The 24,037-nt window shown below is 36.9% G+C and overlaps 2 protein-coding genes across 2 annotated transcripts in view; both read right to left on the bottom strand.

Annotated features, from left to right (window-relative positions):
* Window positions 1-462, bottom strand: part of SNX24 (sorting nexin 24) — an 87,895-nt gene extending 87,433 nt beyond the window's left edge. The window contains exon 1 of the mRNA XM_064405651.1: window positions 330-462. Within this exon, the coding sequence (XP_064261721.1) occupies window positions 330-389 (60 nt within the window). The 5' untranslated portion in view covers window positions 390-462. The remainder of the gene's footprint in view (window positions 1-329) is intronic.
* Window positions 463-7,521: 7,059 nt separating this feature from the next.
* The window catches only part of SNX2 (sorting nexin 2), a 29,545-nt gene continuing 13,029 nt past the window's right edge, over window positions 7,522-24,037 (bottom strand). The window contains exons 3-15 of the mRNA XM_064402866.1: window positions 22,674-22,837; window positions 21,399-21,465; window positions 21,147-21,190; window positions 20,920-21,061; window positions 17,652-17,730; window positions 16,367-16,442; window positions 15,032-15,145; window positions 14,711-14,804; window positions 12,754-12,959; window positions 11,621-11,764; window positions 8,990-9,070; window positions 8,811-8,882; window positions 7,522-8,010 (exon numbers count right to left, since the gene is read on the bottom strand). Coding sequence (XP_064258936.1) covers window positions 7,960-8,010; window positions 8,811-8,882; window positions 8,990-9,070; window positions 11,621-11,764; window positions 12,754-12,959; window positions 14,711-14,804; window positions 15,032-15,145; window positions 16,367-16,442; window positions 17,652-17,730; window positions 20,920-21,061; window positions 21,147-21,190; window positions 21,399-21,465; window positions 22,674-22,837 — 1,334 coding nt within the window. The 3' untranslated portion in view covers window positions 7,522-7,959. The remainder of the gene's footprint in view (window positions 8,011-8,810; window positions 8,883-8,989; window positions 9,071-11,620; window positions 11,765-12,753; window positions 12,960-14,710; window positions 14,805-15,031; window positions 15,146-16,366; window positions 16,443-17,651; window positions 17,731-20,919; window positions 21,062-21,146; window positions 21,191-21,398; window positions 21,466-22,673; window positions 22,838-24,037) is intronic.

The following is a 24,037-nucleotide window of genomic DNA, read 5'->3' as shown; positions in this document are numbered from 1 at the left end:
TCTGCCAGGCCGGCCCGGGCAAGAAGGACAGGGCTGCGGTGGGCAGAGCAGGGCTGGACGGCTCCACAGGACACGGCTAGCAGGGCAATGCTGGAGAGGGCAGGGCGGGTAAGAGCAGGGCAGAGACGGGGAGAAGAGGGCAAGGCTGGGCAGAGCTGGAGAAGGCCGGCGGGGCACGGACGGGCTGTGCTGGTCAGGGCAAGGCTGGGCAGGGCTGGTCGGGGCTGGCCTGGGCAGGGACGCTGATGTCTGCCCAGCGCAGCCCACGCCGGCTGCCGGCACACGGCCAACCCCGAGGCGCGGGCGTGTCCCGCCCCGGCGCACCTCACCGTATATCCCCGCTCCAGCTCGCTCTCCTCGTATCGGAAGGACGGGATGAACACCTCCATGCCGGCTCCGCTCAGCGCGGCGGCAGCGCCGCCGCCATCTGCGCGCCCGTCACGTGACCTCGCGCCACGTGACAGGGGCGGGGCGGGAGCCGGGCTCGGCCCCTCGCGCCGCCGGGATGAGGCGGGAGGCGCTCCCTCTGGAAAAACGTGGGTTAGCACAAACGGTGCTCGACAGCCTCGGCTTCTGGTTCAGCCACAGCTGCAGCACTACTGCGGAGCACACAAAAAAAAGGAGGGGAAAAAGCTTAACTTCCAGAAGCATGAATTTATCCAGTCCAAAATTCACACCGCAGCTCAAACATGAATTACAGAATCGTTAGGGTGGAAGGGACCTCTGGAGATCACCAAGACCAACCCAATGCCAAGGTAGGGTCACCTAGAGGGAGAGAGGAAGACTCCAGGCTCCTCTGGGCAGCCTGTTCCAGTGCTCTGCCACCCTCAGTGTAAAGTTCTTCCTCATGCTCAAGTGGAATTTCTTGGGTTGTAGTTTATGGCTCTTACTCCTCCTACTACTGCTGGGCACTACTGAAAAGAACCTGGCACCATCCTCTTGGCACCCACCTCTGAGATATTTGTATGCATTAATGAGATGCTCTCAGTCTTCTCCAGACTGCACAGGCTGAGCTCCCATAGTCTCTCCTCATAAGAGGGATGATCCAGATCCCTTATCATTTTTTGGCCTCCACCAGACCCTCTTCAGTAGTACCTTGTCTTTCTAGTACCAAGACTAGAATTAACACAATACTCCAGATGTGGCGTCACTGGAGCTCCCTCCTCCTGCTGGCCACACTCGTCCCAATGCACCCCCGGACACCACGAGCCCTCCTGGCCACAGGGGCACTGCCAGCTCACGGTCAGCCTGGCATCCACAAAGACTCCCAGCTGCTTCTCCACAGAGCTGCTCTGCAGTAGGTCAGCCCACAACCTGTGCTGGTACCTGGGGTTATTCTTCCCCAGGTGCATGACCCTACATTTGCTTTTACTGAACCTCATACCACCTCTTGCCACTCAACGCTGCAGTCTGCCAAGCCCACTGAATGGCAGCACAGCCTTCTGCTGACTAGGTCAGTCAATAAACAAATGCAGCACCTTTAGTGGTGTCTGTGGTGAACAGACATGAAATTAAGAGGGGAAAAAAAAGTGGCACTCAGGAAGTTTCCTGCGTTGTGTGTGTTCCCAAGAAGCCACCTCTTAACTTTGTTATTTAGCAGAGAAAACCATACCATTTCAGAGAACTGTAGGTGATTCCTAGCCACTGGAGAAATTAAGTAAGACTCCAAAATAGGCAGCCGTTTTGACAGCTTAAAGAATAATGGAAGCAGAAACAGAAGACACAGGCCTCCTAAATGCACTTGGTATTACACCTTCTGTTACACTTCACACAAATTTGCCAATTCCAAGCTTCAAACCATTTGGAAGTGCTGCAAAATGTCAACAAACTGCCACTGTATTAGACAGTCATATCTTAAAACTCACTTTGTGAGTCCAGAGAGTCTCAGGCACTACCTGAGAGAACCTCACACTCTCACTGATCTTTTAGAGTAGCTGCCATGATAAATCCATGACCATAGAGGGTTTGATCTTCATAAGTAGATTCAAGTACGAAAACATACCTTAAAAATGGGCAGAAAACAAATTTATCTGATGTCTGTGGTTTATGCTATGAGCTTTTTGAAATTTCTTTTGAAAACTAACTTGTTACTTTCCAGATTAATAGCACTGGAGATGGTGAGGGAGAGGGAGAGAGAGAAGGTGAGGGAGAGTGGAACATTACTGTGGTGGTGAAACAGCAGGCCAAAAGCCTACAAGCTGAATTCTGACTTGAGCCAACAGAAGCCATGAGAAAGCTGACATCTCCTTGTGAGTAGAGTTCTGCAGCAGTGAAAAACAACTTGTTTTCCCTGAGAAATAGCTCTAAGTCTGTGTGAAACAACCTGCATTCCCTGAGAAAGAACTCTAGGACTGTGATAAACACTAGCTACCTGTATAAACTGTTTTTACACTATTAGACAGAAAAATGAAAACTGTCTCTCACAAAGAACTTTTCCTGCGCGTACACCCAGGAGTTTGAGTGACCAATAATACAGGGTAACAACTTGTTACTGACCAGTTGGGGATAGACATGGGATGTTTTTAAAAACCCTATAAAAAGAGATGCCCAAAATAAACCAAGACTGATCCTTTTCTTCTTTGCACCATAAAAGCGTGTCCTGCATCTTTATCGAGCACCACAGCAACACATTACATGCTCCTTTCCCCTCCATTTCTCTTTATTTTACTGAAAGGTAAATTTAATTATATTTTGCTCTAAGCAAAGAACTGTGACTTGAAGGATGCAATACAAAGTAGACATCATTTTCTTTGTTAAGCTAAAGCCAAGTAACAACCCAAAATTTTTTAAAAATTACCTGAAGTCAAAGCCAGATATTTCTCAAGCATCTCTTTCTGCACAACACAATCCTGGGCCAGTGTCCTCAACTGCTGACAACCAGCAGGACAGTCCCAGCACTGCTTTGTGGTAGTAGTGACAAGAGAAATGTTTCCAGCCCCTGTGTGCTCTCCATCATGCCCATTTACTGAAAGGTGTGTGAAATGAAATCCCATTCTCCCACGGTCAGCCTAGCATCCACAATGATGGATGAATCCTCTGATAAAGACATTACAAGAGTCCCAAGGAAAGATCAGCCATATGATAATAGTCTTATCACTCTGGTAAATGTGGGCATACTAGGTAAAAATTACCATGCTATCATTACTGTTACTTTCTGGTTAAGAATCCAGTCTTTACATGTAGCTTCTGTTCTCCCTCTAATAAAAAACAGAGGAATAAGTCTTAGGACACCACTTGTGCCATACTGCATTTACACTGAGAAGTCAGTAGAAGAATTTCATAGGAGCACTGTTTGTGGCTGTTTGCAACCTAATAAGCAGCAATTTCAAAAAGCTACTTTTCTCTTTAATATCACTAACAAAGAAAAGTTTTAGACATTAATCTGATTTCAAATTCAATAGAATATAATGGAACTTTTGACTGTGCATCAGCCAAGAGGAACAAGGAAGATTACATGGTGAGCTGAATTAAAATACATCAATATGTTTTGGAATGTTAAATACTTAATTTACACAATATATCATCATTAGTTGGCTAATCTTTAAAGTTACATCTGAAGAAAGAAAAAGGATTTCTCCCCGTGGCTGGCTGGCCATGACTGTCTTTCTGTCTAACACACCAAAGATCAAAAATTTAAGAAACATTCATAGAATGCTATTAAAATGTGTTCAAAATCATCCAGGTCTTTAAAAGCTAACTGCACAGATGTTACATAATTCTTCCCACAAAACACAAAGCAAGGTGAAAATCCTTCAAATGTAGCTTGACTTGAACTGGCATAACATGTATTAAAATTACGTTAGTAATCCTAAAAGCAAAACTGTAAAATGGTTGAACTCTACTGCTAACAGTGACATAGAATGTCTTCAAATTCATCTGTTGAGCAGACTCTCAAAAGTACTCCAGGAAGTGTTGGTCTTCGTTGCATCTATCAATATCTTGGATTTTATTCTTAAATTACCTGGATGCAGAATATAGAATTAATTAATAATATACTGTAACTCCAGCTGTAACTGTTCCCTGTCATCAGATTCTACCGAATCATCTATAATTACAGAAACTAGGAATCATCAATCTGCCCTTTTACTGGCCAATTCTATGTTTATTTTTTCCCAAAATAATCACTGTGCAATTCCTCATACAGGAAGGGGGAGTTTAGCATCCATCATGTTAGAATGGTTCACAGGAGAGAAAAAGGAACAATTACAGGAAAATCTGAAAGATCACTTTCCACTAATTCTCATGATTCAAGGACTTTCTGAATGGCTAATTTCCAGAATAAACCCATACAAAATTCTAATCTAAGTGATAAGTAAAATACACATCAAAACAAGAGGCCAGATCAAAAAACAGTCCTTAATTAGATCACAATCTAAGTTTGTCACTTTTTCAATTGCTAAAAAACTCATTTTAATCAGCCCACAAAATTCAACCACAGATAAATTGTTTATCTCTAGTCTTTTCTTGCCCTTCCATTTCCATTGCTTATTTCTTTAACTTTAGTTTGTATATGATATATCCTAGGACAGGTCTGCCTACACTTCTTTATGTACTCCTCATTCTTAATGAGAGAAAAAATATTTGTATTATTTTTATACCCCTTCCTTTTGTTAATCATTTCCTCATTGATCTGAGGTTGGGGAGGGGGAAGGGAAGGAATGACTTCAGCAGTGAAGTCAAAAGATTACTAGCAAGTTACAACCACTGCAATTACTATCATTGATTCAACTATGGAAGACAAGAATTTTAAAAAAGGAGGAATTGTCTTAGCAGGTAACAACTAACATTCTGAACAACCTGAAAATTCAGCTTCTAACCTTTTAAATTGCCTTTTTTTCTTCACATAGTGGACTCATATTTTGCCACAATTTAAGATTATTCCATAGCCTGTTCTAGTCTAAAGTGGAAGGAGAGGAAAAAATATAACCCCAAAGAGGGTTTTTTTCCTATTTTTTTTTCCTGGAGACAATAATTTCACTGTACACATAATTTTAGTGGATGTTCTGTTCTCTTAAATGTACAGGACCTACCAGCCAGCAGCTCATCTCCACAATTTGCAAGAAACTGACATATTTGGGGCATGAACTCCACAGATGCTGAAACAAACTCCCATATGAGGCTTTCAGAGGGAAATAACTTAGGAGAGGTAGAATAAAGAATAATTGATAGCAAAGCAGAATGTTCTGTTTTAAAAGGGACAGTGACAAAAGAATTACAGACTTGCTGTACACTGAACGTCAGCTTAAGAAACAAATAGCAATGTCTTCAATTTGAGTCACTTCATTTTGTTTATATTTAATTTAAAAAGGACCATGGACATGATGAATAGAAGAATTTGTTGCCAATATCTGCATTTTATTTTAACCTAAAAGGTAAACTAGAAATCAGTAGCACCTTTTCTTTCATACAGTATTCCAAATGCAGTTCATCATTTTGCAAACACTTACTTTTTTCTTATGCTAGTGATTCTTCAGTGGTACATTGGCTTGTAGTTTCAATGAAATACACACTTAAATTTAGTAGAATACCTAGTAGTGGGGTCCACAGAGGAAAGAGTTCAGTACTACCTCCATTCACTTGGGCTGAGAAACATCTATTAATGTTAATCGCACCAGGAAATAGAGTAGCCAAATCTCCAATCTTCACAATGCAGAGGAATAAAAACAAAATAAATTTCCAGTTCATAGGATATTCTGAGTTGAAAGGGACCCATGAAGATCATGAAGTCCAACTCTTAAATTTATCATCCATCTGGGACTTGAACTCAGAGCCTCGGCATTAACAGTGAGCCAATCTCAGGATCATTAACAGCTTCTTGAAACAGCAAGAGTTTTATGCTAACCAAATATAATAGATGATGTGGATATTCTGCTCAAGCTAACCTTGTGATGAAAAAAAACCCCTAGAATCTTTCGAATTAGCAGCCAGCCCTGTGGAAAGTGAACTCCAGAAATGCCATTATCCATGTTCCCCAAAAGGCTTCAGGTTTTGAGAAAAAACTTGCACAACTCATTTTTGTTTTCAGTTTAATGGTATGGATGGCCACACTAATCCTTGCTAGCAGACTTTCTAATTCTCTTGTCACAAGAGAAGAAAACTGATCCATCATTCAAATGAATTCTAACCCTGATAGAAGCAAAAAGAGATCAAGAGCTAAGAAAGCTGGACACTTAGAGAAAAAAAAAAAAAGAAAAAAGAAATAAAGAAAAAAAAAGATCGTGAAAGGATATGTTCACCTATTTTGACCTAGGCATGTCCAAACTGAGTCTTTTAGTTCTGGAAATATCAATTTCAGTGTGAGCAGTATATATCTGAAGTTTAATACTGAGCTGTTGGTCAATTTTAATTAGCAGCAAGTAAGCCAACATTAAGTACACTGTAACACTTTACAGAGTATTATGCCTAAATCAGTTTCTTCATCATAAATCTCCTGCATATTTGCGCTGTTTAAAAGGCAGTTTTAAGATCAATAACTGAACACTGATGCATAAGGTATTATTTGCTTAAGGCTTTAGCATTTAACCATTTAAAAAGAAGCTTGATTTAGGCTTGATAAATTTTGGTGAGGGTTTTTCTGTTCCAATTTCCTTGAAAACTCCTCAAAATACTGAGTTAAGAGAGGTATGTAGAGAAACAATAGCAAAAACACTAATCTGTCAAGTTTACACTCACTTTGTTGTAAAAATAGTGTATGACCTTCCAGTTGAATGGAGGTTTCTGTTCAGTTCAGAAATGGTATTATGTGCTCTTTTATATCTGACCCCAAAAAATACAAATTCATAGGTCTATCCTGCAGTCTTATGATTAGCTGAAAGCAACAGCTTATCTTGCTTTTTTATGTGATTAATATTTGTCTGCAATTTGTTAAGATTAATACCTTCCATTAATACTAATATATCAACAAGCTCAGCATGTCATTAAAATGACAGGACAACACATCTTATGTTAATATTGTGTATTTCAAAAAAAAGTTTACATGCTCTGCTTTCTTGTAAAAGGTATAACCAGTCCCTTTGAACATATTTTCTACTGAAGAAAATCCAAACAGAATACTAGCTCTTACAACCATCTAGCACTCAGCTGAATCACCCACTTTTCTTCCTCAACTATTACTAGAATTATTGCTTTTTTTTTTTTTGTATTCTGAGACCACTGAATAGAACTGATGCAATGTGTCAGTCCAGTAAGACATCAGTATTTGACCATGCAGGTGGATTTTAATTCTGCAGAAGCTTTGTAAAAACTTGAAGAAGATTTCAGTTTACATCTATCAGTTGCTCAAGCATGTCTTTTGACCCTGTGAGTACTAACACAGTAGACTTTGCCAAGGCAGTGGTAACTTCAATAATGAAGAGATTCAGAATTAAAAACCAGAATAGTTTACCACGGATAATTGTTTGTGCATCTTTATACCTTCTCCAGCACTCTTTGTGAAATGTTGGGTTTGCCCTGGCTACATCTTAACTTGTGCTAGACAGTACTCCTAAAAACACCAGTAAACATCGACACCAGCACAGAGTGTTTAATGTTTCACAAGGTACATCCCTTTATTATTGTAATCACAAAAACATGATTTTGTACAGGAATGTTGAAGTGAACATTAATCAATGCAATTAAATTTGTTTCATAGAGATCAGATAAACATACTACAGAACATTGTGTTGTAGAGAACAAAAATATCAGCTTTCTGGCCTTGCAGTGCACGTTTTAGTGCAAGTATTAAGACACAACAGTGTTCAATTCAGCAATGTATTGCAGAACATCATGCCACAGTCCACTTGAAAGAGGGTCAGGACATGCAGCTTGTTAATAAAATGCTGTGGTATATAAAAAAAGCCACATGTTGATTAATAAAATATATAGTGGTTTATTTGGATGATTTAGAGTGATTTCACTGTGGAATTTAGTTTTATCCAGGACAAACATCCAGAGTGTCTTGTCATTTGGAATATTCTTCTTTTAGGCAATGGCTTTGGCTTCAGGTAGGAATGCCTCCCAGTATTTTATTAGCTTGAAGAGAAGGGAGAATCACTCATTAGGCACTAAATGTTGAAAACCACAATGCATACCTACCTCCTCTTGCAGTAAACTTGGCTCCATGAGAGAAAGTAAGAACATAGGTCCTTATTCATTAATATTTTTACATAGTGCAAGAAAAAACACAAGTAATAAATACACATATCTGCTCATAACTATTGATATTGCCACATATATATTGCCACATGTTGAACACAATGTTACAGAATAAAATGATACTTTTTTTTTTAAAGATAGTCACTTATTCTTACTACTAAAGATACTGTTTTTTCAGTTTTTTATTTTTTTTAATTAAACAAAGCTGGAGGGTTCTATTCCTGCCATGAGCAGAAGAAAGAGCCCGGACTTTTTCTAGTAACAAGACCTACTTCTCAGACACTGAAAACTGTATTAATGCTTTCCAATATTCAATACTATTCTGTACTTTTTAAAAAGAGCAATAAATGTTTAAGAATCCAAGTCTCTTCAGTAAGTGTAAGTACATGCTGATTACAATTTACTCCAATCTCTAAGTAAAAGTACTGAGTCAGTTTGAGAAGATAACAAGAACCTCTGCTTGCCCATATCCCTAAGGAAACTTCTCTGTTATTTCGTTGAATTACAGTTCTGCATGGGCTGGGAAACTGCAATCATGATGTCATTCGCCAATACAGTACAGACTAGTAGCTCTTAATGTTTTAGAAACAGCTGTGCTTTAAGCCCATATTTTTCAAACTAACCAAATACGGAATGTATTATTTATTAACTTGTACAAAGCTTAAAATTTATCTTACCTGCTGCTGTGTTTGCACTAACGACTCTAAGTACTCGATAATAACAGTTTTAAAGTCTTTCACTCGTTCCTTCTGTTAATAAATAAATTAAGGCATATTAACTTCTTAACAAATTTTACTTGTAATGTCAATATTATGTATAGTAGAACTGTCATTTACTTGGAAAAAATTATACATGCCTCAAATCTTCCCACTTCCTTGCGAATGGTTTTGGAGATCTGTTCAAAATCTTTTTCCCCTTGCTGAACTTTTGTCTCCCACTGGCAAAGGAAAGACATACAGAGTTAAAATTTTGTGTTGTCCATTCAGTCTACCTGTAATTTTTTTAGCACACTTAAGATAGTCACTTAAGAGCTAAAAGGACCTATTTGTTTTGGCCTATTTAAAAGAATATCTTACAATAACAATTTCAGATCTGATATCATCAGATCAGTTACAACAAGGGTATCTTTAAGGCAATGCTATCTGTAGATAAAATGTAAAAATATCTAATATTAAGAACATTTAACAACATTTAAAAATATTCTTAGGAAAACAAATGGATCTCAAAGGCTTTACTTACTATTCCCTTTACAAACTTCATACAAAGGAACCTAAATTGTTCAATCAAGCTTGGAAGAGTCTCAAGTTAGTTCCCCATACTTTCCTAATTCCAGAAGAGATGAATACACCTTCATCTCTGCCTCTGGTCAAGTATTTGATTATTGCTATCATATTTCTGTTGCAAATGACAAGCCTCTGAGGTTGTTTATCTGCTCTCCAAAGCACAAGCCTTCTTTTTCAGTGACAACTGTTTTCACAGAAAGCTGGACTAGAAATGTTACTGCAGGTAAGAAGATCACTAGAAGAAAATTCAGAGGAAGAGATGTTTCTTATGGGTTTATGCCATATTGGGAACATTGTATTTGTGTAAATTGTTACATATATGACACCAGATTGTTTCTCCTAGTTTCTGTGCAAAGACATTCAGCTAGAAAAGAAGGGATCATGAGCATCTACATGGCCCTGTAACTGCTTTTACACACCTATTACATTGTTAAATTTAGGTTAGTTGTGTAGATAAATGGAGAGCCCCGCAGCAGGCAAGCAGTTCTTTGAAATGCAACCATATCTGTTCATCTCAACATATTAACTGAGACCAAATGCATTCAGTAACATTTATCTTCATCAGAAAAAAGAAGCAGGGAAGCAACATGCTTCAATGTAGCATCTTACTGTTAGCAAACCAGTGGTGCTACTTATTTCAAAAAGCATTTTGTGATGCAGTGTAAAGTTTCTACTGTGGTATGAGATAAACATCATCTATGTTCTAATAAACATCTCCATATTTGTATTTTTAGTGTATATCTATTCACAGTTCCCTGACTGCCCTTTTAGACATACATTCTGAAGTTTTTTAGTAAGTCATAATAGTACCTTCTTCATGGAAGATCAGCCTGAACAGTTAGATAATAACTGAAATAGTATAAAACACAGCTAAGGAAAAGTAGATTAGGATTACCTATACCTTCCTACCACATCAAACAGAGGTGCCTGAGATTTCTGTGAAAGCTTCTACAGGCCTAATGAATTCAACACTTCAGTTTCATCATGCCCAGGTATGTGAATTATCATTGGGGAACAGTTTGCCACTTTATAGTATCTGACAAGGAGAAATTTCTCATTCAATAAGGTATTTCTAGGACTGTCCATTGTCCCTTTATCCACAAAAAACAAGGGAGTCATAGATGATGCTCAAGCTCCTTAGGCTTCTACTTTGCAATTCCTCTGCCAGAGGGTCCACTATTACAGGATTCAGCAACTCTGAACACATTTCAGTGGCAGAATTTTTAATTGGCACACTTAAACTGTGGGTTTACTAAAAATGTTCTCTAGTTATCCAATAATGCAGCAAAAAGAATTCCTTGAGCAGAAAACAATTGCTGTAATATTGGGACTGGGAAAGGACCACTATTTCCCACTACTACCAGTAATCAGGAAATTTATTGTGCAGGGTGACATCAGTAGAGGCAGTCAACAAGAATGTGGTCACACTAGAGTAACTGTAGGTTTTCTCAGTAAACAAAGGACTTCTTTAAGGAAGAGAAAATCAAGTTAATGAGTAATTTAAATACTGTATGTGAAATATATCAAAGGGCAAAAAGAACAAAGGAGCATGTGGTTAGTGACAAATGAGGAAGCCAAACAAAGCAACTGTGTAAAAGAGCTTGAAATCTGCAATAACATTCTTCCATTATTTAATGGGAGAGCACTAGAGCATACTCAGAACGCATTAGTGTTAAATAATTAAGTTGTCCTACCTCTTCAATTTCCTTAGTGAAGCATGATAGAAAAAGTGTATAAATTATGACACTTCAACATGTTAGATTTATTTTTACTGAAATTACACCATATATACATGCACATATATATGGGTAGAAAAGCTGCATATTTAAGAAAAACATGGGAATAGCTCTCTATTAGTTGTCTTTGCTGGATTTACCCAAGTCATCTTAGCTTTAGAAACCAAGAAATGCTCCTCTGCCTATCCAAGTGAACTGTTAGCAGTTAAAAGCATTGACTTGCCCATGTTTCCTCCCTCCCATCTCCCAGACTCTGTAGAGACAGTATTAACTGTCTTACAGATCTTACAATAAGTAAAAATTGCACACATTTAGTGTTTTAAGTAAATTCCTTTAAAAGATTTCAGTAAATATGGGAAACAGCAAGTAAGTGATTTATAAACAAAAATGGTATAAAGCAGCATTAATGCAGAATGAATGAGCCAATGCAGAAAGTCTGACCACCAAAATAATGTTTGCTAACATTACCTCTTTTATCTCATCTTTAGCTTGCTGCAATTTATCAGGTTTGTTGGCTAGTTGGAGCTTTGCTTCAGCTTCACGTTTTTTTTGTAAAGTGACCTGAGCATCTTGCCACTTCTGCCAGCATTTCATTCGATGGTCAAACACACCCTGTGACAACAGACAAACTTACTGAACAACTGGAACTGTTAGACCTATCTAAATTCCCAGTAGGAAAAAAATAATTCTAGGATACGGCTGAAACAAGTAGTATACTCAAAGAAACCTTAGTGTGTCTACCATGTGTTGCATTTCTCTTGACATCATGCTTGCACAGTCCAATACCTTCCACAAATGACAGGCTGTTCAAGAACCCTTTTCAGAGCAGACATTTCAGTGCTCTAAATCACTTTATGCCCCTCATTTTATCAAAAAACCACTACGAAGTGCTCTGTCATGCAGACAATTCTCTAACTTCAGATACTAGCAAACTGCTCATGCATATGTATTACATGCATTTTCAGCAACATGTTTATGTTAGCAATGACTAAGGCAGCAGAAATGAAGTACACATATCAAAAAAAAGAGAAACAAAGTAAAAAGAAAAATATGTACTTCCAACAACATGGTAAGTTCAAAGGTATTTCTGGAAAGAATTCACAGATACCTGTTCTTATGCCTAAACCTAATCAGGCTGTGCAGCATAGCTTACACTTAAATTTAATATTTTCTTTAATGAGATGTAGATCCACAAATTTACTTTTTTTCCTTATTTAAAGACCTTACTGGCTATCTACTAAATATAGAATACCAAATTATGTTCTTCCACATTTATGTATGCTTACTCTAACAGTAAGTAATCTGAAATAAACAAGTGCTGTATGTTTAGACACTGAGTACAGTATCCCCAAATACTGTACACAATCAGTATTGCTCAAAGTAGATTTTTTCTGGATCTAACCACTCCATTCACATCTTTGATCACAGTCATTTTCATCATTGCAATAACTCATTAATGCTTTCACTTTATCCCACTAGAACATCAGGCAAAAACTTAATTGTGTTACATGAGCAAATGCACACATTCATTTATCCTAAACTTACATGCTAAGGAATGTGACTTTAAACGCTAAATCAGGATTTTTCCTAGTAGCACTCACTTTTACTGCAGCAATCAGACGAATGTAATCACCAAGCAGTTCTGAGAACACATAGAAATCAGCAAAAGCTTGTTCTTGATGCAACTGATCTATCTTCTCCTCAACCTCTGCAAGCTGAGACAAAGCTCTAGATAGAGCAGTGTGGTCCTCCGAGTTACCTAACATGGCAGCACTTTTAGCAAAGGCAGCAGTGTTGGCTGAAAGCTCTGAAACACAGGAGTAATGTTCAGCATGATTTAGTTAATTTATTATATTACTCTGCAGCATAAATCAGTGGAGCAGAGGTTTAACTTCACCAACTGAAATGAAGGTAAAGATCACAGTAAGATACACAAGGACTTCACAATGATACCACATTTAGGAGAAAGACTCCTGTGCAAAAAACCTCTCAATCAGTAAATGCTTTGCCAAGTCTGTTAATGTCATGCTTACTCTGTTCAGCAAATGATATGAAAAAAAAGTCACTTCAGTAGTATCCAATTGCCTACTTCCGAGAAAATGCAAACTGACAAAAGCAAAGTCACCTACAGAGCAAATTTTCAGAACAATTTTAACAGGTAATAATATTTTCCACTTAGATCAGTATAGAAACAAAACCAACTCTTTCACAAAATCACCACTCCCATAAGTGGAATTTGTTTCTGTTGGGCTGTTTTATTGACTTAAGTGCATACTCTTTATTGACTATGTGTGCATACTCTAATGTACTGTCACATTCTGATACACCTCAAAATAAAAAACAACCAAAGCTTACATATCATCAACATCTGTGGAAGTGAAATTTTGAGCTTATTTATTAACAAATACTGGTGCAATTGTCTCAAATCCCATGTAAGTAATCCTGTAGAAAGTTTAGTTCCATGAAGGACCTTTGAACAAATGTTTGGTCCAAATTACTTCAGGTTAGTTTGCAATTTTGCTGCTCCTGCAGAACCATCAGAACACCAAAGTGATTGCAGAAGGAAGCTGTCTTCAGATATTTAAAACCTTTACAATTTGAACACAACTCTTAGAAAAAACCCAATGATCCAACACTTCTTCAAATCTATAACGTGTCAAATCAACCGTAAATAAAGATTTCCATTTTCCATTACTTTTTAAATACTCCTTAGCCTTGAGGATAGGTGGCTAAAGATATTTTTACTGCAGAGAATAATTCTTGATTAGAATTATGAGAAAGCAACTTACTTTTCGTGTACTTTTGGAAACACTCAAAGGTGACACCATATTTTAACATATTTTCCTGACAGTATTGTCAGGAAGCACACTTATAGTCTTCTTGAGCTACAAATTCATAATTGTGGATTGTTTAGGATTTTGTCTAGTTTAGTTTGGTTTTTATTATGTTTGTTTTTTTAAAATAATCTGACAGAAATCAATCGCTGACAAAGAGCAGCACAGATTATTACAATATAAACTTACAGGTTTTACTTCTATCTAAAATAAGCAAACAAAAAGCTGTGACTACTTATTGTCCCAGAAAAGTTTACCTTAACAGTAGCTTGAGGGTATATCATTATGCAGACTAAATTAAGAAATTTCTGTGTAAGCACTTAAACTCACTTAACTCAGTTATTGCTCAGAGCAATATTGAACCAAAGGATGTTTAAATGGATTTATGCAGCCACTTTTTGTTCAGAAAGAAATTACTCTTGCCATGAGACCTAAAGACAAATTTCTGGATGTCTACTGTAGTAGAATCAGGTGTGATAATGAAACTGTGCAAGGGAAAAAAAAATGCTAGATCATTATAGTGACTCTAGAAATGACAGATACCCTGGTTAAATTTAAAATTAAAGGCAGGTATACAAAAATACTAGAGCAGATTAAAATAGAAGATACAGGTAGAAATTTTTTGCACTAAAATACATTGTGTAACTATTTTAGTTAAGAGTTCTGACATGCTGAGCTTTTGTTTTATCACTATTTCCTAAGGTTAATGTAAAAGTAAAGTTACCTTTTCTGTGGCAGACTAATGCTTCAACACTGGCATGAAGCTTTCTAAGTTGCTGATCCAGATTCTCAAATTGCTGCTGTTTTTCTTCAAACCACTGACAAAAGATGAAAGAGTCAAGTATTACAAATTAGATTACCAAAAACATTTCTGGTTCTAAAGAAGCAAATTATCCAGGTACTTCTAGGGTGGTCAACTGATACAGCTAAGAATTCAAGCCAATAAGGAAATTAATAACCCATTTTCTACTTCTACAGCTTTAAAATGCAATTGTTGAGGCTCATTAATTCATCTCATTATTCAAGCCGAAAAATCAGCTCTTACTGCATCCGATTCATTCATCTTGATTGTCATTTTGTTGACAGCGTCGGCAGCCTTGTTCACCATTCTCAATATTCCCGCTCCACTCAGAGCCTGGGTGTTAACTGCTCTCGGCAGCTGGAATTGAATGACAAATAAGGGCAAAGAGACTGGTTAAAAGGATGGAGGTTTAACTGGGCACAAGGGGGAAAGAAAAGGATATAGTGTTTTCTTTAGTCCTATGTGTTTCAATATAGTGGAATCTAATTTCTCAAATTTACTACTTCTACATTCTCAAGAGGAAAACTTAAAAATATAGACTATTTACTTTTCTTCTACATCTTTACATTTAAATGGAACAAACAAACCACTTGTCCAAAGCTGTTATGAACTAGCCCAATGTCCTAAATGGCCACCTATATGCTACAATGAACAAACTGCCACTACAGAAACAGAAAAGCTTAGATTTAAAACAAATTAGACAAAGGAAATTCTGGAACACATTTAATTGCAATGCAATACATGCACTGCATGGTGATAATAAAAGGTTGATGACTTTTTGCTTTTCAATATAAGGCTATAAATGTACCTCAAGTATGTTATCTGCTTAGGTACTGAGAAACACTTGGAGTTAAATTAACAAACTTTAAATTTAATTGATATTATTATTCAGGCTAGATTGTATATGCTATACAAGGTGGCCCCTATGTCAGTCAGACCATTTACCCTTCATGTGATGTTTCGTCTGTCAGCAGCATTGGCAAACCCACTGTAAGTTATCTATTGATGCTTTTGTCAGCAGGGAGGCCTCTGTGACTTATTAGTATGACTAAGACACTGACATTAGCCAAAACACAGTTCAGTATTAGAGTGAAACCACTATGCACATTTATAAAGAGATATGTTGTATCTTTAACAAAGCATTTAATATTGTGAAAGGTACCAGATTAATAGTACAGGTGACTGAAATCCTTATACACAAAAATACCTAGCCTGGTCAGCAGCACTGCCAGCATTTTCACATTATCCTACCAATATACCTCAAGCTGAATTCCTAGAGGAGAGAGAGCCGCTTCCAAGCCAGTTTAATTTTAGATCTTACTTAAGAAGCATCAGAACTGATGACTGACTCACTTGAGAAGTCACTATACAGCAAATAGCTTTTTGTCACTAGCACTGTAAGTTTTACCAGAGACTTAGGCACACAATTACCTAAGTAGCCTCTGCCATTCTAGCCCTTGAAGGATATGGTCCAATTTGATTTCATATTAATTTAGGGGATTAGGTCTCAATACAAAGTGAATATATTGCTTGGTAGGTTACCATATCTAGAAATAAATAAGAGAAGATAAAGGATACCTCAGAACTTTCTAAGAATTGTCTCAAATCTGGATCCTGTAGCAAGGTTGGGTGCTTCACTGTTCGTTGTAGATACCTATGATTTCAAAAATTAAAATATCAGGTAACAGAACAGATCAAATGTGCCTGATTGAACATAATGCAGTGCCATGCACTCCATAGCACAATGTAACATACTAAAGGCTGGGTAGTGTTTCACAACACAGTTTGTTTACACCAGAAACTCCTTAAGGTGGGGCCTGCCATATCTGTATGTTGCGCAGTGGTAAAATAATATGCTTCTTATTTTAAACAGCTGAATGAAGACTCCTTTATTAACCAGTTTATGCCAGAAAAAACATGAACTTGTTTAAACATTTTTATACACTGCAGTGGACTGGCTTTTTGTTACAGGTAATTCTTGCTGATTTATTTTAGAATTAGAGGAAATCTTGAACAAGTTAGTTGATTCTGGTCTAGGTATAAACTATTTATGCGCTGGATAGACAAGAGTCTTCAATAAATTTAGTTCTCATACATGCACAAGTACAATTCAATATAACTCATTCCTTTTTTTTTTTTTTTTTTGCACTTCTGCTTAGACCTCAAGTGTAATTTTTTATCCACCTTCCATTAGGTATGACCACTAGATCCTCATCTTTCCTGAAGAAGGTAAGGACTGCAGTTAAACTATTTTACACTATTTTTTTTCAGATTGCTCAACTTTTTTCCTTGTTCAATACTCTGTATGAAGCACAATGTAAAGTTAAAGTTGCAGTATACCAGGCATAGGATCCTGCCCTGGCAAAGATGCTTGGACATTATCAGCTGTATATCAGTGCTGGGTGAACAGAGATCCAGTATCTCTAATGCTAAAATTCAGCAAGTCACATCAATGTCATCAATGCACATCATCAGAAGCCCATTTTACTTTCAAGTATCGAAGGCCTCTTCACTTGCCTTCCTGCCCAACAGCTGACTTGCTATGGAATAAATACATTGCTGTAATTGTCTTAATTCTTTCAACCCAAAATGTCTGCAGAAGATGGTAATGGTGGTTTTACTTACTGAACCTCTGCAATCTTAATTTTAAATCTGAAACAAGACAGCTATAATTTCTATGAATAGGTCTACTCTTCCTGTTATTAATGGGAATTAGTCAATTTCTACACAGAAATTTGACAGTTGTACACAGTCTCCAGAATTCACTTAAGTACACATCACCAGTGTTGCAATTACAGAACCCATATAGTATACTGCACGTAAGTCTGAACTTAAATAAATTTTAGCTAGATACACACATTACCTTTCTAGAGCTGCTCTTCTCTTCTCCACAAATTCAGTAGATGAAGAATCTTCTTTGCCTACTTTAACCTTGGTCATGCCTTGAAGGAAACAGCATCATATTGATTTTATTTTAACACAGATAAATCATTAAGATAACTGATGTGATTAGAATATAAGGCTCACCTAAGTTTACATGTTTAAATCAAATTACAGTCAAAAACCCTACATAAGAACATAAAAAAAATCAACTGCATGCTGCATGGTTTTGTGAAAGTAGCTCTGTGAAATGCTCAATTTCCTGTGATATTAATTGCAACTAATAGTTAAGTAAAACTAGGTTAACTTGCATTTATGAAAACAATATAAATGCTGATCAGTCTTACTGGCAACTCACATCCAGAAAAGGAAAGCAGTTAGCCATATAAAGTGGAATACAAAAATGTTCTCAGATGATAAGCCTATTCACTGGTAAACTTAATACCATTATTTTCCTTCTACTATTTTTTCTTTTAAGTTCTAAAACTAATAGTTTTTTAATTAACTAATGCAAATTAACAAGTTCTGAAAATTCTGAACTGAACTGCATAAAGAACAGAATCAGCAGAATAAAATGTATGTAGCCTTACAGTGCTTTCCCTGATCAAGACAAGAGTGGCAACTAGTTATTGATGTGTCATGGCATAGGAATTAAATTCAACCTCAGCAATGGAAGAACCCCAAAATAGTCAGACTGAACTCACTATTTGCCATGCTAAAGATCTAAACTTGGAATTTAGCAACCTAAGTCCCATCAAAAACACCATGAAACACTGGACATCAATAATTATTCTTATTTCCTGAAAAACAGGAAAGGTATTTTATTAAACAATCCAGATGTCTGATTTCTAGCTGTAGTACATTTCTTATCTATTACTCTTGTGTCTCTTTAGCTAAAAGTCTTGAGATTCTGACAATGTACCACTGATCTGTCAGGTTAATAGTTCCCTAAGTTCCTCACCCAATCTCCCTTCTGGACATGGAAGTTTCAGACAGTAAGCCCTGGAGGAGACAAGCAGCAAAGCCCTACAGGAACAAGAATGAACCCTTAACCTCTTAGCCTTAGTTTTTCCCTCCTCTGCAACATAATGGAAATAAATCTGATAAAGATTTTTTTCTAAAAGTATTCTACGCAGCATAATGTAACTAAATCAATAGATTTGTCAGTAAAATTGAGTATGTCTTCAAATAGCAGTGATTAAAGTATTCAAGGGAAGTTGAGGTAATTCACATGCCTCATCTTTTTACATTACAGTATTACTATACGATAATATTTTACTGCAGAAAGAAGGAAATCTTGTGGTGTAATAAAAAAGAGCCTTCACAGATGAACTTTGAACAGAAGTTCATAGGGAAAAACTGAATACACAAACAAATGACCCACATGAGGAATTCCAACTGTAAAAATTACAGTTATTTCTAAATGTCTTGCCACATTTCTTTCTCTGCCAATATAAGCCTACTTAAACACCAGTGCAAAGACTGCTTCTGTAGACCAAGCACTTTCCCTTCACAGGAAAATATCCATGACAGATTATTTTCTTTAAAATGAAAATGTGATTTTCATACACACTTACGTAAATAGTGAGGTACCTTAATGAACGTTCAATTCCATTTCACAATTGACTCCTTTTTATCCTTTTGTTCTACAGTCAGTAATTGAGGGACTTAAATTTGTAGCTAAGATCTAACATTCCAGCCCCCACCGCTCATCAGCACAATCAAAATGGAGCTTTAAACTCCAGGTGTTACCAACAGTGTAACAGAATGAACAGACCAGGGACTTCTCTACAACACACACTGCATAACACTGAATGTATAACATTATGTATTAAGACTTCAAACATAAACATGCATAAAGTAAGGACTATAATCTTACTTTCAGCTGTTTTCTCAGCTCTCTGCTTTAACATGCATTATTTCAACAGACCAGAATCAACTCCTCCTTTTCTCCAGAACTGGAAATGTACTGACTTCATGCTCTTGAACAGAACTAACACCTGTGAAATTCAACTTCAAAGAGGGAGTTTCATGCTCTTTTGAAAATATTCTACAAAGTCTGAGTTTTCCCAACCTACCTGTAGCTTAAACTCTCTACGCAAGGCTTTGAAGCATCAGCCAGTGCTTGCTTGCACTGCAGTATGTCCCACCATTTTAGCACCTTCCAGGTGTATCAATTTTTATGCAATTTTTGTTCAAGTGGCAGCTGAAATCCAGTCTAAGCTGAATTTGACTGTGATGCAAGCACTACATTTTCATGTAAATGCACACTGTCACAAATGCCTTAAATTTTGTACCATACAAAGAAAGATTAGAAACTTCATTCCATTTCCAAAAGCCCTGTTAGCATTTGGAATGAAACATATTTCTGTTACAGGAAAAACTGATTATTATGGAATTACCCATAAATTTCAAGAACTACCAAAAATTCAGGTCAAATTTTCAGTCTTACAGGCTTAAAAACAGTGCTTTTCCACAGAAGTAAAATCACAAATTTTCCACGCATCTTGCTGCCTCTATCTACTCAATCTGCCTACTCCTACTTGTATGGACTAAACTACTGAAAAGAAGTTCTGCCATTGTCTGCATATCAAACAACATTCTAGACTTGAATCACTTATTTATATTTAGTAACACAAAACTGAGTAATACAGAAGTCTTTAACAGGCTTTACTGTTTTAAATATTTACCTATTTTGAAAGAACCTCTCCTACGCAGAGATCACAAAACTGAAGACTGTTTAAATGCAACAGGCATGCTTCTTAGCTCATGGAAAAAGGATCTGATCCTTTAGGGAACCAGCCCAAAAGTAGTTTTTTTGCATTAAAACTTTGCAAAATTTATGAGAGGTTTTGTATTCACCATGATCCAAGGAAAAAAAAAACACGTATCAGAGATCTGAAGTATGTGTGAAGCTCTATATATTGCAAGCAATTGATAACAGCTCAACTTAAAAAGAAACCTTCTTTTAACATTCTTGTTTTGGTAGACTCATCAGCTCTTGAAGGGCAACAGCAAAGAAGGAATCATAGATAAGAAATACAAGGCCATGCTTAAAGAGATAACTTTCTCATTATCAACACTAGTCTGAGTTTGGAAGAGGCCACTACATATCTTTCCAGTTTAACATGAACTTTTTGAAAATACAGAACACAAAGACTATTTGGACCACCTGAGAAGAAAGCAGTATTTATGCAGAAGAGTAATTTGTATTCAGTACTTAAGTGTCACTGTATTAGAACTGCACTTACCTACAATACTTTTTTCTGGAGCTGGAGGCACAATATAACCAATATGCATGTATTTTGTTGCTAATTTGCTGTGCAGGCCAAGAAAATCACTGAATCTTCTTTTAACAGAGAATTCATTTTTGTGGAATATTGAAAGTGATGTCTTAAAAAAAATAAAATTTTTGTGAATTACTGATCCATCTCAGCTACAATACAAAGAATTCACAAATTTTTGTTGCACTACCTACCTTTGTTGTTACTCTGTATGCCATGTAAGCGTTCATGCCATCTCCTGTAAGAAAGTTAAAATACTTATCCCAGGGCAAGGTAGTGTAATCCTGCCATACACTTTTTAGTCGAAAAAATACATTAAATAGATTTCCATTAGATACTAAAAATTACCAAAGGAAAACTAAAGAGGAAATCATGCTAAAATCTAGGAATAGTCTTCAAGGAATAAGACAGTCTACAATCTGAATTTTTAGGCTCAAGGAACTTACCAACTTTCTCTGGGTCTGATACATTGATTTCTATATCAAACAAATCTCCATTTGCTTCCTCTTCAATCTAGGAAAAAGATATACCACATTTAACAAGGTAATGGACATTCACATTATCTCATTATCTATGGGTACAAGGATAAGGATATAAAAGAAGGAGGAGATAAAGTGAGTATGTTTGTGTAGTTATGAAACATTTCCAGTCCCCAGTGTTAATATACTTTCTAACACCAACTGTGACTGCAACCAAAGTTCTTGGGGTAAACTTGGTATTTCTAAGTTTACAGTTGTACTCAAATGATCCTAAGGGTCTTTTCCAAACTAAAACTGTGATTTCAGTTTCAAGACCTACTGCAAAAGCTTTCAATTGAGGAGATTTAGGGGTCTGTGCATTGTACCACCTACAATGCCAGCAGACACTATGGTTCACAACCAGTCTCATTTGCAATGCTGCCATGTGCCTGTAATCAAAGAACAGACATTCCTTTTCATTAACAGTATCTGTAGCAGAAAAACTTGAGAAGGGAAAAGCAACAGATAAAAAATATTCTGATACTTGTCTGAATTCTATTCTTCCAAAATTTCATAATCCTTCATGTACTATACCTAAGTTTGATAAAAAGAGAGATCTTAAGAAATGCCATGGCAGAAGGGACAGTACCAGGGCTGAAGGAGGCAAAATCAGAATCAAAAGCCATAATGTGGTATCTGGGGAAGCAGACATCATTGAGTCACAGGTAGGTCTTGTATGTAAAGGCACTGTCTGGTAAGAGAACTCTCCAGAATGAATGGCATTCAGCAATGTCCACACTTTGACTGGAACACCAAATGTAAATAGAAATGTTAAGACTACAATTACCCTCAGCTGACTACAATTATCCCTCAGCAGAATAATGCTAAAAACTGCTTGTTCAATTTCCCTGTTAGGAACATCTTCAGAAATACAAGTTGAAACTGTAACACGCTAGTCAGAGTACTGTTAATTAACAACATTTCTTATGTATCAAGTTCACAGCTTACTCCTGCACACACTTTTAAAAGTTTCTATTCTGAAGGAATATAACTTATTCCTAACACTACATATCTCAAATATAATCACCTCAGTAGTGAATTCTTACAGTAGTTCCATGACTCAAATTCCCACTAAACTTTTTTTTCAAAACAAACAGCAAAGTATAATGCCATGCACCAATGTTTAGGAACTGGCATTTTAAAACAAGGTAAAACTTAAAAATTCAAATGAAACATTTCCATAGTTTAGAGTTTACACCATACCTCTTCTCTGGATCTATCAAAAATCACTGGGGCTGTTACACTTTTCGATTCCATTCTGGGAGCTATTAATGTGGTAGGTGTTACAGGAGTGACTGCAGGAGTAGGTTCTGGTGAAAGTATTGGATCCCTCTCTGGACTGTCCAATGAAACTTCTTCTGTTGCTTCTAGATAAACATATTGAGTTAGCAAAAAACTTCCTGCAGATGGATATGCATCACAAAGACAACAAATATGCATGATGGCAAAATAAATAGCACACACTTGTGCAGGATAATGTTTTTCAATACATAGGTAAAACCAGATATGGCATTTGGACTTGTAGTGCAGAATGGGTTAAATTAAAACCAATATTGCCTTTTTATTGTATACTGTTCAGTAAAGAGTATTTTAAAGCAGTCACAAGCTACAAATCATTTATTTCTGTATGACATATTGTTAATTAATTTTTTTTACCACCGGAGCATGTCTTTTTCATCACCTGTTTCACACACTGAACAACAGCTGATTTAGTCATATAGGATGGTAACTAAGCAGACTAAGCCATATAACAAATGAACACCCCTCCAAATACCCCTGTCAAGTAGCAGTATTAGCAGGTGAGACATTAATATAATCTTTAGCCTGTCTCCCTGCTCTGTGGAGCTTAAAACAGCTCACTAGAAATGGAGTACTTCCTTTAAACTATGGCCAGTTCACCTACCTTTAAAGACAATGCAAACCCCTGCTCTACAAATCTCACTAGCCATTTTGACCACTGGCAAACCACACATTTCCTGGGTATACAGAAGTTCCTGTTCTAGCTCAAATAAACAAACAATGTTGTGTTCTCATTAGACATGTATATTCAACAATTCCAGTTTCTTAAAAGATAACATGAATGACAGAACTCATTTGATACCAAAATTGACTTTCCAATAGACCTCAAGTCCTTTCACAAACTAGACTTTTGCAGGTAGCACTTACCAAACATGTAAAAAGGAATGAAACCAAAACAGACACTCGTTCTGGCTTAAGGCTAACAAAGTTTACTGTCATAATTTTGTTTTGGAGGATATCTCTCAGAATTGCTGAGTTTGGAAAGGACTTTTGAAATCATCCAACCTCTGCTCAAGCAGAGCTCTAGCTACAGCAGGCTCAACTGGATCACATCCAGATGAATTCTGAGCATATCCAAGGAGGAGAATCCACCTCTTGGATAACCTGTGCCAGTGCCGGACCACCCTAACCAACAATGAAAAAAACCCAAAAGCCAGCATCACCCCCTCACCCCCACCGAAGACAAACAAACAAAATCATAAGATTTGTCCTATGTATTATGTGGTTTCTGTGTGTAGCCATTGCCTCCTGTCCTGTCAGAGGGCACT

The sequence above is a fragment of the Passer domesticus genome, chromosome Z, assembly GCF_036417665.1.
Source record: "Passer domesticus isolate bPasDom1 chromosome Z, bPasDom1.hap1, whole genome shotgun sequence".
Lineage (NCBI taxonomy): Eukaryota > Metazoa > Chordata > Aves > Passeriformes > Passeridae > Passer > Passer domesticus.
This window is presented reverse-complemented; position numbering and strand designations above follow the sequence as displayed.